General features: G+C 41.7%; 1 protein-coding gene and 1 non-coding gene across 2 annotated transcripts in view; one reads left to right on the top strand and one right to left on the bottom strand.

The window, feature by feature from the left end:
- Positions 1–12729, bottom strand: part of Stam (signal transducing adaptor molecule) — a 54020-nt gene extending 41291 nt beyond the window's left edge. The window contains exon 1 of the mRNA XM_008824104.2: positions 12498–12729. Within this exon, the coding sequence (XP_008822326.1) occupies positions 12498–12537 (40 nt within the window). The 5' untranslated portion in view covers positions 12538–12729. The remainder of the gene's footprint in view (positions 1–12497) is intronic.
- On the top strand, positions 8928–9142 carry LOC115068606. Its single transcript, XR_003847943.1, has one exon. It is a non-coding gene; the product is annotated as a small nucleolar RNA U3 (small nucleolar RNA).
- Positions 12730–13867: the final 1138 nt, after the last annotated feature.

Below are 13867 nucleotides of genomic sequence, written 5' to 3'. Positions count from 1 at the left end.
TCTTTCTAACATCCTGTGACTAACAGATAAAAAAACCTTTTAGAATGTATTATCCTGGCAGACCACCCAGTCTCACCAATCAAAAGGCTAAGAATGTCATCAGATAGCATCTGAGATGTATAGTAAAAAGCCCCTTGCTTTGCTGTGACCCGCCTACTGAAAATACCCTCCAATGTATTTGAAAAGTGTCTTGATTCATGACTTTTCTTTGTTCTGTTGCTATAAAAATGTAAGGCAACTGTTACCACGCTGGAACACAGAATTTGGGGAAACCTGAATCTGTGTTCCCAGGCAATGGTCACTCATATATGGCTCCAGAATAAACTCTCTTATCCCCTTTGAGGTGAGAGTTATGCTTTTGTGTTGACACTATATTGTAAGAAAATCACAAAAATTCAATTAAAAAATGAAATAAGAGTATCAGCAAAATCAATATGCCTCTAAACAGGATAACTAAGGGGGAAAGAAAAAATAAAAGAAGACTCAAATTAGTAATTTTAGAAATCAAAGAGAAGGAATTACATGAATATCGAAAGGTACAGAAATGCTACAAACTGTATGCCTACTAGTTTGGTAACTTAGATGAGACAGACCAATTCGTCTATAAGTATAATGTCTAGACTCACACAGCAGCAGACAATCTGAATAGGCTATCTATTAAAGAAACTGGACGGCGCACACCTTTAATCCCAGCACTCAGGAGGCAGAGGCAGGCGGATCTCTGTGAGTTCAAGGCCAGCCTGGTCTACATAGTGAGTTCCAGGACAGCTGGGGCTACAGGGAGACCCTGTCACAAAAAGACGAAAAAAAAAAAGAAACTGGACCAATAAAGTTAACAATTCTTCAAACCACGGGGCATTAGGCCCAGGTGGGTTTACCAGAGAATTCTGCCAAACAACTAAGAAAAAAATTATACCAATTCTCTATAATATTTTTCAAAAGACAGAAGCAGAAAATATACCCTAATACACTCATTAATGCTTCAGCATCACCCTAATAATCAAGCCAGACAGCAGTATGACCTGAAAACTAAGCCTCAAAACCTCCCATAACTATAAATACAAATATTCTCAACCAAATATTAGCAACTGAATTCAATAATGTATAAAAGAATTATACACCTCAACCAAGTGAGATTTGTTCCAATTATGCAAGGCTGATTAGTTATGGGGCTCATCTTCTGAGAGGTGATCTGAGACTGTTTTCTGCAGGCTTTCCTCAGCTCCGGACGAAAGACAGACACTGGAACAAGATACGGAGGGCTGAAGGAAAGACGCTCATCAACAGACCACCAGAAAAACCTACAATGAAGTTCGACAGCAGGAAGACCTAACCACAGTATCAGTACTTTCAACATGTGTTTGAACTTTTTTTTAAGCATTAGCCAGGGGCAGACAGCCAAGGATTATCAGTAGAGAGAATCTTCTAACGAGAAAGATTAATGAGAACACAAAGAAGTGACAAAAGAAAATGGCAAAAAAGCAATGTAGGTGAATAGAATCTACAAAGAAAGACACAGCAATATAAAAATACAAATAAATGAGTCTTAAGCACTGCAACTCAATAACATCACCAAGATCCTCAATAAAGACTCAATTTTGTAACCTGAAACAGAGCAACCCATGGCAAGATTCCTTATAATGGTTTGTCTTTCACAAGGAAATACCCTGCTTCCTTCTCCTCCTCAGTGCCCTGCCAATTCACAAAGAACCCTCAATTCCCTATGTGACACACTGATAACTAGAGGTAGGTCCTCCCAAGTTTAATAGCAGAAAATACAAAGTAGACATTTCTGTCACATTTGTCAGACTCACAAATATTATCTATATCAGCCCTAACAGTTACAGTCACTATCAGTCATCAGCACTGGAACAAGCATCAGGTAAAGAAGCCGTACCCAAGGGAACTAGTTCATAGAACACCCATGCCTTGGTAGCTGTATCACCAGTTTTCTGTTATTATAACAAAATACCTGAGGCTGGGTGCTGTAGCACCCACCACACCTGTTCAGCTCCTATGAAAACTTCACAGTATATGGCATCACAATGGTGACATTTCATCAACACAGGAAGTCGGGACTCTAGAATGACAGCTATTCTGACTGAAATGGGATCTAATGTAGATTTTTTTTTGTCTTTTTTGAGACAGGGTCTCCTTATAGCCCCAGTTGTCCTGGAACTCACTATGTAGACCAGGCTGGCCTTGGCCTTGAACTTACAGGGATCGGCCTGCCTCTGTCTCTGCCTCCCGAGTGCTGGGATTAAAGAGGTGTGCCACTACGACCTACGCTCACTCTTTTTTTTTAAAGTAACAATTCACTGTTGTAGTAACTAACACAGGTCCCATGAGAACTGCATTAATCCTGGGGCTCAGCAGTTACCACCACTGGCTGTTCTTACAGAGGACCTGTGTTCAGTTCCCAGCACCCATATCCCACATGGCAGCTAACAATCATCTGTAACTCCAGTTCCAGGGGACCTGATACCCTCTTCTGGCCTTCATGGGCATTGCACAAATGGGTGCACTTACACGCATGAAGGCAAAACAGTCATATACAAAAACAGATATTCAGAAAGAACTGCACTATCTCTTCCGAAGGTAGTGTTCCCAATGACCTAATGACTTCCACTCAGTTTGACCTTTTAAGAAGGTCCCATTGCCCCTCAACACTGCCAAGCTTCCAGCACATGAACCTGAAGGACACACTCAAATTACAGCACCATTCCAGAATCATCCAATATGGAATATAACAAAAGCAGGTTATTCATATAATGTGCAAGAATACACAATTTCCAAAACATTGGTGAGTTCACTGTCAGGGCTCAAAATATGATACCCCAAAGTACAAGTTTCACGAGCAGTTTCTCATTTTCTCTTGCCCTGTCTCTCTTATCCTGCGTCATCCCAAGACCTAAGCCTCAGAAACTAGAATTCTTTTTTCCCCAAGTTATGTTGCAGAAACTAGAGGTGATTCTTTCCACAGCTAGCCATTAAACAGCAATTATTACTCTAATTTCCCTCTGCCATTCTGTGGAGGGCTAGTCATAAAAGAAATTTGGACCCCTGCCTCACACACCACAGGAAGAAATGCCACTGCCACCTCCATTCAGTCCACGACCAACAGCTCACAACCTTTCTGTCCAATCACCTTTCTAAATAGCTGCAAAAGCTTCATGAAATATAAGCATAAAAATGAATAGTTTGAGCTGGCGTGGTAGCATATGCCTTTAATTCCAGCACTGGGAGGCAGAGGTAGGCAGTTCTCTGTGAGTCCCAAGCCAGCTGGGGCTACAGGGAGACCCTGTCTCAAGACCAAACAAAGAAAACCCAGAATAGTTTGCCTGGGTAATTGGGACTTCAATGTGAAAGTCGCCATTCCAGGTAAATCTATGACCACATAAATTTGCTATGCTTTTCTCTTGTTAACTTGTCCTACTAGTTTTCCTTTTTGTGAGGGGGTCTTCCTACATAGCCCAGGCTAACATTGAACTCACTATAGAGCCCAGGCTGGCCTTGAACTCATAATCTTTCGGCCTCAGCCTCCTGAATGCTAGAAGTACCTATCAGTACCACCAAGCCAAGCTTAATGTCTTTTGTTATAGAAGTATAGGCCATAGCACTTTCTCAGAAATGTGATCACCTACCCCACCCCTACACTGATAAAGTGATATTTTTTAGAAAACTATAAATTTTATATGCATATTCAATAAAATAAAATGAACTTCTAGCCCATTCTCCAGGTCATTCTGAAGTGGCTGATGAAGGACTACTTCATGAAGTTAGGGAAATAAGATGAAAGCACAGTAAGACTTCACCTAAAGAGGTAGTTGAATAAATTCAGGAACCACCAGAGAGCCAAGTGTAGTCCAATCAAATCTGGGCTGTCTGAAAAAGAATTAATCTACTACCAATACTTGTAAAGGCAGTTTGTAGGACAGAAGCAAAGAAAACATGAAAAATTAACAGTACTGTCATAACTAAGTGGGGTACTTGGGCTGCAAATATTAAAATGCTTTTTGGTTTTGTTCTGGCTAAACAACTGCCTCAAATTTCCCTGTAACTGCTGAGGCACTAAAAGATATTGTAAGTCTCTTGAGAACAGAAAAACTCTACTTTGTTTCAGTACCATTACTCTCAATCTTAGTATCCAACAAACGCTAAGTTCCACATATGAAGCTTTGGTACCTAGAGCCCTGTGCCATTAACCACTTAGAATCCCAACAAGCCTGAGTCAGCCTGGACAATATCTGCCAGCCTAACATTTATTTCATCTCAGGAAAGGAAAGCCAGAAGTTACCTTGATTTGGTCCATTTTAATAATTAATTCATCTTGGACTCATAACCAAACAGGTTCTTTTTAAAAAACACATAAGTGCAATTAAAATTATTTAAATCTAGGGGCTGGGCATGGTGGCGCACACCTTTAATCCCAGCACTCAGGAGGCAGAGGCAGAGAGATCTCTGTGAGTTCAAGGCCAGCCTGGTCTACACAGTGAGATCCAGGACAGCTGGGGCTACAGGGAGACCCTGTCTCAAAAAAAACAACAAAAAAAAAAAAATTAAATCTTAGGGCTAGAGAGATGGCTCAGCAGTTAAGAGTACCCTCTGCTCTTGCAGGGGACCCAGGTTCAATTCCTAGCACCCACATGGTAGCTAATAACCATTTATAGCTCCAGTTCCAGGGGATCTGATACTTTCTTCTGACCACCACAGGCATTGCATGACACTAGTGCACTTACGTATGTTCAGGCAATACACTCATACACATAAAATAAAAATAATAATAAAAAATCTAAATCTTAAAATTTTATGTAAAAATATAATATCTAAGTGAATTAAAATGAAATTCATTAAAAAGTTATTAGATAACTGAAAATAGCAGGCCTATATTTCATCACGTACAAATGCTCTATTATCACATGCTCTTAGAGTTCCTAACTTAATGACACACCCAGGATGATGGTATAATCATGAGCAGACATGCCATGCCGAGCACTCAGGAACTGGCGTCTTCATGTCTTATGCATACACAGGCTCTGCCTCTGACTCAAACGTGTCCCTAATCAGAACTGCAATGCATTTCAGAATGCTAAACCGTTCAGAACGTTTCTGATGCTGCCTCTAGATGAAGAAAGTCAGCAGTACAGTTCCTCTCAGTTATAAAAAATGTATTTTTCAAATATAAACTACACGTAGCATTTCAACATGATTTGGTAAACAACAAATGCAGTAAAAACTATTAATTTCTTTTTGTTTTAATTTTATTATTTTTATTTTATGTGTATGCATGTATTGCCTGTATTGCAATGCCCATGGAGGTCAGAAGAGGCTGTCAGATACCCTGGGACAGGAGTTACAGACAGTTGTCAGCCACCATGTGCGTGCTGGGATTCGAACTCGCATCTCCTGCAAGAACAACCAAACAACCCGTGTTCTTAACCACTAAGCCATCTCTCCAGCCCCCAAACCATTAATTTCTAAGACAAAACCAGGCCTTGAAGCAAAGGAAAAAGAGATAAATAAAAATAACAGATTTGCTTCTAAAGAATCCAAAGCTTATGAGCTCATTTTCTCTTCAGATTATCTCTATGGTTCTGCTTAGAAAGGGAAGATTAAGGATTTGCCAAACAATACTCAAAAAAAAAAAAAATCACACATGAGAGCCTCAACTGAATTTTAATAGTCTTCTCAATGGATCAAACAACTTTTTACTGATTAATTCTGATTTCCTCAAATTCTGTGCTGTTGAGCATTTGGGGAAGTAATGAAATGCTGACAGGACGACTGACCCTCACACTCACTCTGTGGGGAAAGGGTGGCCATTCAGCCAGCTTGGCAACATTAATAGTTCTTAAAGGCCAATGAAGAGGTATGGGTCAGTGTGAAAGCAAATGCTTATTATGCTTCCAGAACTGGGCTCAATCCTCACCACTCAAAAACAAAACAAAGCATAACCAAGAGCCAGCATGGTTGCAGAGGCAGGTAGATCTCTGTGAGAGCTACACAGTGAGTTCCAGCTGGGGCTACAGAGGGACCCTGTCTCAGAGAGACGAAAAACCAAAAAAAAAAAAAAAAAAAAAAAACAGAGAAAGGTATTTCAGACCAGAAGACATATATCAGAAGCACAGTAGTATCAAAATAATGAGTGAAATACACCTTTAAAAAAGGAATGGAAGACAAGGCTGCTGAATTAATAAGAAGCCAAGGCGAACACAACAGCCCACACCTATAATCCCAAGATTCAGAGGCAGAGGACTGCTTCAAGTTCAAAGCCAACCTGATGTAGACAGTTCCAAGCCAGCCAAGGTTACATAGCGAGGAGCCAAATACCAGGAGACATTATAAGCCAGGCTGAGGAGTTCAAATTATAGATTCAATTAGAAAATATTTTAATCAGAAGATCCAGGATTCCATTTACATTCTTACAACACCACTTGGAACCATTACCAGAGACAGAAAGAACAGTTACAAGTGTCTGCACTACCCTGAAAGAGCAGTGATGAATACCTGCCCAGTTGCACAGACAGAGGGATGGATTCCAGAGCATTAGGACGGTAAAGCAAACACACCTCAGCTACACCAGCACCTCAGAGGGGCAGTCAGCAAGTCAAAAGGACAGATTTGTTGTAGGGAATGTAGAAAATTACATCTATAGAAGTCAAGATGTCACACTGAGCTGCACAACTAAGTCAACAACTGATTTTCAATCATGCAAACAGAGGAGAAAAACTGTAATTGAGGAAAAAAACTTCCATATTTTGTGTGTGTGTGTGTGTGTGTGTGTGTGTGTGTGTGTATGGTCTTTATGAGACAGGGTCTCCCTGTAGCCCCAGCTGACCTAAAACTCACTATGTAGACCAGGCTAGCCTTGAATTCAGAGTTCCGCCTGCCTCTGCCTCCCGAGTGCTGGTTATCGATTAAAGGTGTGTGTCCGGCAGAGAAAAAGAAACTTTCCATATAGTTTTGGATATACCGAATCTGAGGTATATGAAAAATATTTAACACCAGTAAAGAGTTAGAACATCGTTTTTATAAATAATCCAAACAGCAACCCTAAGTGTGAGATATTTTTATCATTACTTACAAAACTGGAAAATAAACTCAGAGGGGTTCTGTACTTGTCCAGCTACAAATTTTCCCCATATACTAATAGCAAATGCTGTAGGTGCAATGTAACCCTGAAGCCAAGATCTTCCCACACTTTAGGAAAACAATGTGGCTACAGTTTATCATACTGACAAGATTAAGCAAAATTTAAAATATAGCACAGTGAATAGCATAACTTTACTAAGGATACTAATTTACTATCATTGAAATAAAATCATGGAAAGGAACAGTGGGGTGGTGCACACCTTTAATCCCAGCACTCTGGAGGCAGAGGCAGATGGATTTCTGTGATTTCAAGGCCAGCCTGGTCTACACAGTAAGTTCAAGGCCAGTCAGGGCTACATAGTAAGACCTTGTCACTAAACAAAACAAAACAAAGAATGATTTAGCAGACACAAGGGAATAATTCAAAGATACTTCCTGGCACCAAGCCTGTTGTTACACCCTTATAAATCTCAGCATTTAGGAGGCAGACTAGGCTAGACTAGGATACACAGTGAGCGACCCTGTCTCAAGAAAACAAGGCCGAGGACTAGGATGTAGCTACATGGTTATGGTAAAATGCCTGCCTGGCAGGTGCAAGGCCATGGGTTAGATCACGAACACTGGAGAAAGGGACAGAGGGAGAAAGATCGTTGGCTGGATTTTAAAAGTCAAGTTAACTAGAACATTATAAAACAATCAAATAATTTTTAAAAAATGACATGGAAAGGAAAGTTCAATTTTCTGATAGAATGATTTTTTTAAGTGGTAACAGTATACCAAGCAGAAATACAACACTGGCGATGTAGAAATTAGGAATTCATTACTAGAGACATTGAGTGCTTAGTATGTACTAGGAATTTCCCCTAAGGTACCAGAGGAGTGAAAAATCATCTGTATTATGTTGACACTCCACACAAGAGATTGTCAACTGATCGATTTAATGTCAGATAGCTAAACATGATCAAGTAAACAAACAGAAGCAGTGAGTGGGTAAAGATGGGTTGTCTGCTTGTTTGCTTGTTTTAACAGAAAGCCTCTCTTAGAAAATGACTTTTGAACAAAGGCCCAAATGATGTGACAAATACCAAGACCTTAAAATACCTAAGGTGACAGTAACTAGGAAAAGAAAAACGGCATAAGCAACTACAGAGGCAGAAATGAGCTTGGATGCTCAGATCCAAGAAGCCTGGCACAACAGAGAGCGAGTCTGGAGATCACAATCACGTGAGACTTAGACAAGGGACAGATTATGGGCCACAATGAAGAATCTGGATCTCCCCTTAAATGTACAGTACAGGAAGCTAGTAGAGAGTTCTAGGCAGGTAAGTAGCCTGGTCCAATTTCTCTGAAAGACCAATGGCCTTTATCAATGAGACTTTATTGCAGGTGGCAAAGTAGTAACAAAGAATCCTACTATATAGCCTCTGAATGAGATGAAGATTGTGGAGTACAATTATGCTAAGGTGAAAGGAAGTAAGGGACTCTGGACAAATCATCGATACAGACAACCAAAAGATCTTACTAGTAGAATGAGTGCACAGTGCAAAGGAAAGAATCAATGATCTTAGACACCAAAACTAACAGGAAATAGTAATGATACATCTACAGAGATGGACAAGGATGAAGGAGTGAGAAGATTGGGGAAAAGAGCTAAGAATCACTGACCGCTTGTTTCTAGATTCCTATCAAAATCCAGCTGGAAATACTGAATAGAAGGAAATCCACATCTCCAATTCAGACCAAGATGATATAAATTTGGCAGTCACTGGAGTACCTGTAGTATTTAAAGCTAGGAGAGTAGCTTTTTTATTTTAAATCTTACTTCATAAACTAAAAAGCAAAGACTACATACACGTTCAGGGATTATGTCTATAGTTTGTTACCAGATGAGTTTCTCTGACTGTGTAGGGTACCAGAAACCATAAGGAGGGGTGTTCTCTCCTGAGTGTGAAGCTGGTTTGGGTGCTGCTCTTGGGCAGCTGCCTTTTGCCACTGATGATGGCTCTGCTCTGTCTCTGGTAGAGTTAGAGGGAGAGAGCACAGCCTGAATTATTTATTTTTTTAAAAAATTAAAATTAAAAATTAAAAAGCATAGAAATTTTTCAAAGTGCTTTAGAAACACTAATTCAACTCTCTTAACTCTCTAAGTTAAAAATCACTATAATTCCAGTATTCTGCATTAAAGATAAGAAAACAAGGGTACAGATCATCTAACCAACTAGCCCAGAGTCACACTGCTGATAAACAGCAAATCTGAAGCCTGAATTTAAGTCACTCCAAAGTCTAAATTCTTCACACTAAGTTATGTTACCTCCTAAGGCTCGAAGAGAACAAAGTGTCAAAGGACAAAAGGTTCTAGAACTGAGCCCAAGTTGCTCAACATTTGGACACTCCAAAAAAGAAAAGTAAAAAGATTTAAAAAGAAGCTAAGCAGGAAAAAAACTGGTGTCCCAGAAACCCACTAATAAAGTACTAGAAGAAAAATGTTTAAGATGTCCATAACAAAATAAATGAGGGACTGGCTGTTAAGATTGGTAAGATCCAAATTAGTAGGCAAAGAAAATGGCCTAAGACAGCTACAAATGTAGAGACCAGCTTGATGGTATAAATTATCTTTATCATTAAAACTGAATTTAGAGGAGATACCTAAGTCTAACAGGCTCAACTGGCGTATTTTCAACTCAACAAACATCTACTGAAAGCCTGCTGCAGAGCAGCCGTCAAATACAGAACAAAATAACACAACTATCTCTAATGTGTGAAAGTTTAGTGATGACAAAAATGCTAAAGTAATTTATAGGAATTCAGGAAAAAGTGAAAATTATAATGGTTTTAAAATAAAAATTATTTTAACACCCCAAGAGATAGTAAATAATGCCCAGGGACTTTTAAAATCATGAGTGGCAGGAAAGTGTCACTGGCATCTAGTGAGTAAAGGACAAGGACAAGGCTAAACATGCTATGTGGTATAGGACGTGCCTATATATGTCCTTAAGAGTGTTATTTAATGTTGCTACTAAGAAACTCCAGGTTGTAGTCAAGAAGTAATTCAGGTTGAACAAGTTGGATTCTGAGTTGACATTAAAACATGAGGATATATATGTAGAAAGACATGAAATAACAGGAACAGAAGCATAAAGGCAAGAAGGAGCCTGTGTCTGAACTGGGTGTTGCAGGAACAGGTTTGACATTAAGAAATAAATCTATATTGAATGCAAATGTGTGCTCAAAAAATTCAATAGAACACACATTAGGGCTTGGGTTCCATTCCCAACACCATAAAAACGAACAAGAGGAGGTGAAAGTGATTTGGTGAGCTGGTAGCTAGACTATGGAGGACTGTTACAGCTAGATAAAAGTGCTGGAAAGAGAAGCAAGTATTATCAGTATAAGCATTTGTTCTAGAGATTGATGCAGTTGTAAAACTGAAAGCAAATGGTCTTTGTGGCTGTATCTCTTAAGTCAATGAGCACTGCACTCATAAGTAGTAGTGCTAAGCACTTACTAAACACAATTTTCCACTTCATTACTTACTTAGCATCATTGATGATTTCTAAAGTTCCATCCACTGCTCACATTCAGGACATTCACTTAAACTGGAACAAAAAGCCTGTACCTACGCCCACAATCTAAAGCCACCACAGCAGTCTCCGTCTCCTACACATATTATTTCACTTCATCACAGAACAGAACTGCGCTTCTCCCCACAATGCAAAGAATTCACCTTGCCTGTGGCTTCACTATGAACTATGAAGTGGCAGGGATAGGACTGAACTCCTACACCAACCCTCTAAGCTTCAGTGAGGTGCTATATAGAGAGTTCAAGAGCAAAATTCAAAATGTACCTTTCATAAACAAAATTCATAAAGTAACTCAGGTTACCCTTAACTTTCTTTTGCGACAGGGATGGTTAAATTCAATTTTATGAGATTTGGGCATGCTGCTCGGTTTACTTTCACTCTACACTGTGGTGTCACATTAGTTCCTAAGCACATTCCCATCATCACAAAACTTTCAAGACATTCAAATTGCACTAATAACTCTCTCAATTCTCATTAATGAAGCTTCCTCATGCAAGAGAGGACCAGGAACACAAAAGGTCACAAATGGCCAAAGCATAGAGATTAAAGAGTCTGCAAGAATGCTGGTTCTTGGACAAGACTCCTATACTAAACTTCACCAATCCAGGGTTTAGGGACCATCATAGAAGAGTGGACAGAAAGAAGGTGCATGAGCATATGGAAACAGAGTCCTACAAGCTCCTGGGACCTTGCTGATATGAACATACAGCAATGGTGTCAGCATACACAAGTCCCATACAAACCCAAGCAGACAAAAACCCAGCATAGAACTGGGGAAATGGACAGCAGACCCCAATCTTAGCTGAAAAAATATTGACAACTGATTACTGCTAGATGAGGAAGAGCTGATCTTCCTAAAATGAGGGACTCTAGATAAGCTGACTAGGCCTCAGTAGATGAACTTGCACTGAGGAGCGTCTGGGGACACTAACTTGACACTAACTTGCCTTTAAAAAATGACAGAATGTATGAATTCCAATGGGGGGGGTATGAGAGGGTGCCAGTAGGGAAGGGGGTATAAAGATGATTAAGATTGAGTTGTTCTGTATGAAATACACAAAAATACAATAAAAATTTTTTTAAAAATGTGTATTAGAAAAAAAAAGAAATTCGAATCCCCTTATTATTATCTTCAATCCAGAAAAATAAGTAAACAAACCTGTTGAGCTGGTATGATCAGTATCTAACACCAATGACTCAGAAAAACACAAAAATTTAGCATTTCAGACACCTTTCTGGATGCACTCCCCTTCCACACTTGTAAGGTCCAGAGACACAGCCCGGGAAAAACATCCCAAAGGCTCATGTCTTCAATTCCATTTCAGTTGTTGCCAAGTATTTCATCTGCAGCTCTCCAAAGCTTCCAATCTACCCTTAACTACAACTCTCTCCTCCAGGGACCGTTACAAGAGCGACTCTGAAATCCTCTAAGGAACCTAACCTAAAACACTTTGCCAGTCGCAGCTGCTTTACCCTCGGCCAGGGAAACAGACGACAGGGCTTATGATCAATCCTGCTAAAACCAAGATACGCCCAGCCCTTGGCCGATCTTCCCGAAGCCGAGTCCCGGCTGCTCCTCCAGAGGTGCCTTTACCCAGACCCCTTGGGCAGGTCCTTCGGAGCCCTGGCCTGTACCCAGGGCCTCTGCAGTGGGGCAGAGTCCCGCTTCTTTCAGGAAGGATGCTAAGCCCTCTCCCTTCTCCGCACTCCGCCAAGGGGTCGAGCGTGGCCTGGGCCCTGGAGTCCGGAGGGACGCGGGCAGGGAGCCGGCAGAGTGGACCCGCCGTCCAGTGGGGCACGCACCAGGAGAGTGGGAACACTTACCCACATCCTGGTCGAAGGGATTGGTGGCGAAGAGAGGCATGTCCCCCGGAGCTCCCCCTGGCCGTCAGGGTGTGACGGAAGGAGGAAAACGCCACAGGCAGGAAAAACAACGACCTAGACGGCAGGGTCCTCACGGCCCCACCTCTCATCCACCCCCAGCAACCCAGGCTCTGGCGGCGGCGACGGCGGCGGAGGCAACAGCGCAGCAGCGATCAGGCCCCCGCGCGGGGCATGTCGGGAATCGAGGCGCCCGAGGCTCTGCCTGCTTCGGGCCTGCCCGGAATCCGCCCTGTCCACCGAGGTCCACGCGCGGAGCCCTGCTGCCCGCCGCCTCCGCTCACCTGCCAGTAAGCGTGGGGTCAGCGGCCACGATCCTCCTCTCCCTGGGTCGAGAGTCTCCGGAGGGCGAGGTCCTACAGGCGCGCCCAGGCCGACTAAGCACTTCGGCGTGAACCTGCCATAAATGCCTCTCGCTCGGTATGGGTGGAGCGAAGTCCTTTAGTCCCCTTAGGGACCAAGGGAAGCTTTCGGGAGGGCGTCCGCCGACTGACTAACCATGAAGTCACCAAGCAGCGGAAGTGACTAGGAAATTAGTCTTTCCCAGCCCGAGAAAAAGAAGCCGGAAAAATGGAGCCAGATGTTGCCTAAGATCCCCACTGACTTCAAGTGTTGGTTTAGTCATTGTGTTCGTACCTATGTATGTGGACAAGAAATTATCCTGTGTCATGTAGAAATCTTACCGACTGTGTATTGGAGACAGTATACAATCAGCAAACCCATTTTGCCCATACGTTGAAAGCATGTCCAAATTCTAACACGTCCCAGTGCAGCATAGAAACAAACTGACATGTCAACAACAGGATTGGTATGATGGTAAACAAAGCTCCCTTACAAAAACTCAATTGGAAATGGCCAATTCTGAGTGAGACGTGCACATTAAAGTAGCCCTTAATATTGTAAGTCATTCAAAGACAAACGAATTCAGGAGATAGGGAAATAGGCATTAACATTGCTGAATGATCAATTTCTGCACCACCCAGTTCAAACACAGGCTGCTGAATGATCAATTATGAATAACATAGTCTTCAAAGTGCTGTGGAACTTTCCTCCTTGGCCCCCTCCCCTGGACTCCCTAGACCCCTGCCCCTATTTAGGACGAACTGCTCTTTTTGCTTCTGTAAATCACTTGGCTTGAGGAAACCAGAGGGACAAACTGCACCATCTCCATTTTGACTGCTGATTCCTCCATTTTTGTGAGGTCTCATGGTCATAGACTAGGCAAGCCCTGGCATGTCCAGGGGACCTGTGCAGGATTGAGGCCTTATAAGGAATAAACAGGGCCCTCTAGCCCTGAAGATAACAGTCAGCAC

This window comes from Nannospalax galili, unplaced genomic scaffold (assembly GCF_000622305.1).
Source record: "Nannospalax galili isolate Female #2095 unplaced genomic scaffold, S.galili_v1.0 scaffold1569, whole genome shotgun sequence".
Taxonomy (NCBI): Eukaryota; Metazoa; Chordata; class Mammalia; order Rodentia; family Spalacidae; genus Nannospalax; species Nannospalax galili.
The sequence above is the reverse complement of the archived record's forward strand: the minus strand, read 5'-3'. Positions and strand labels throughout refer to the sequence as shown.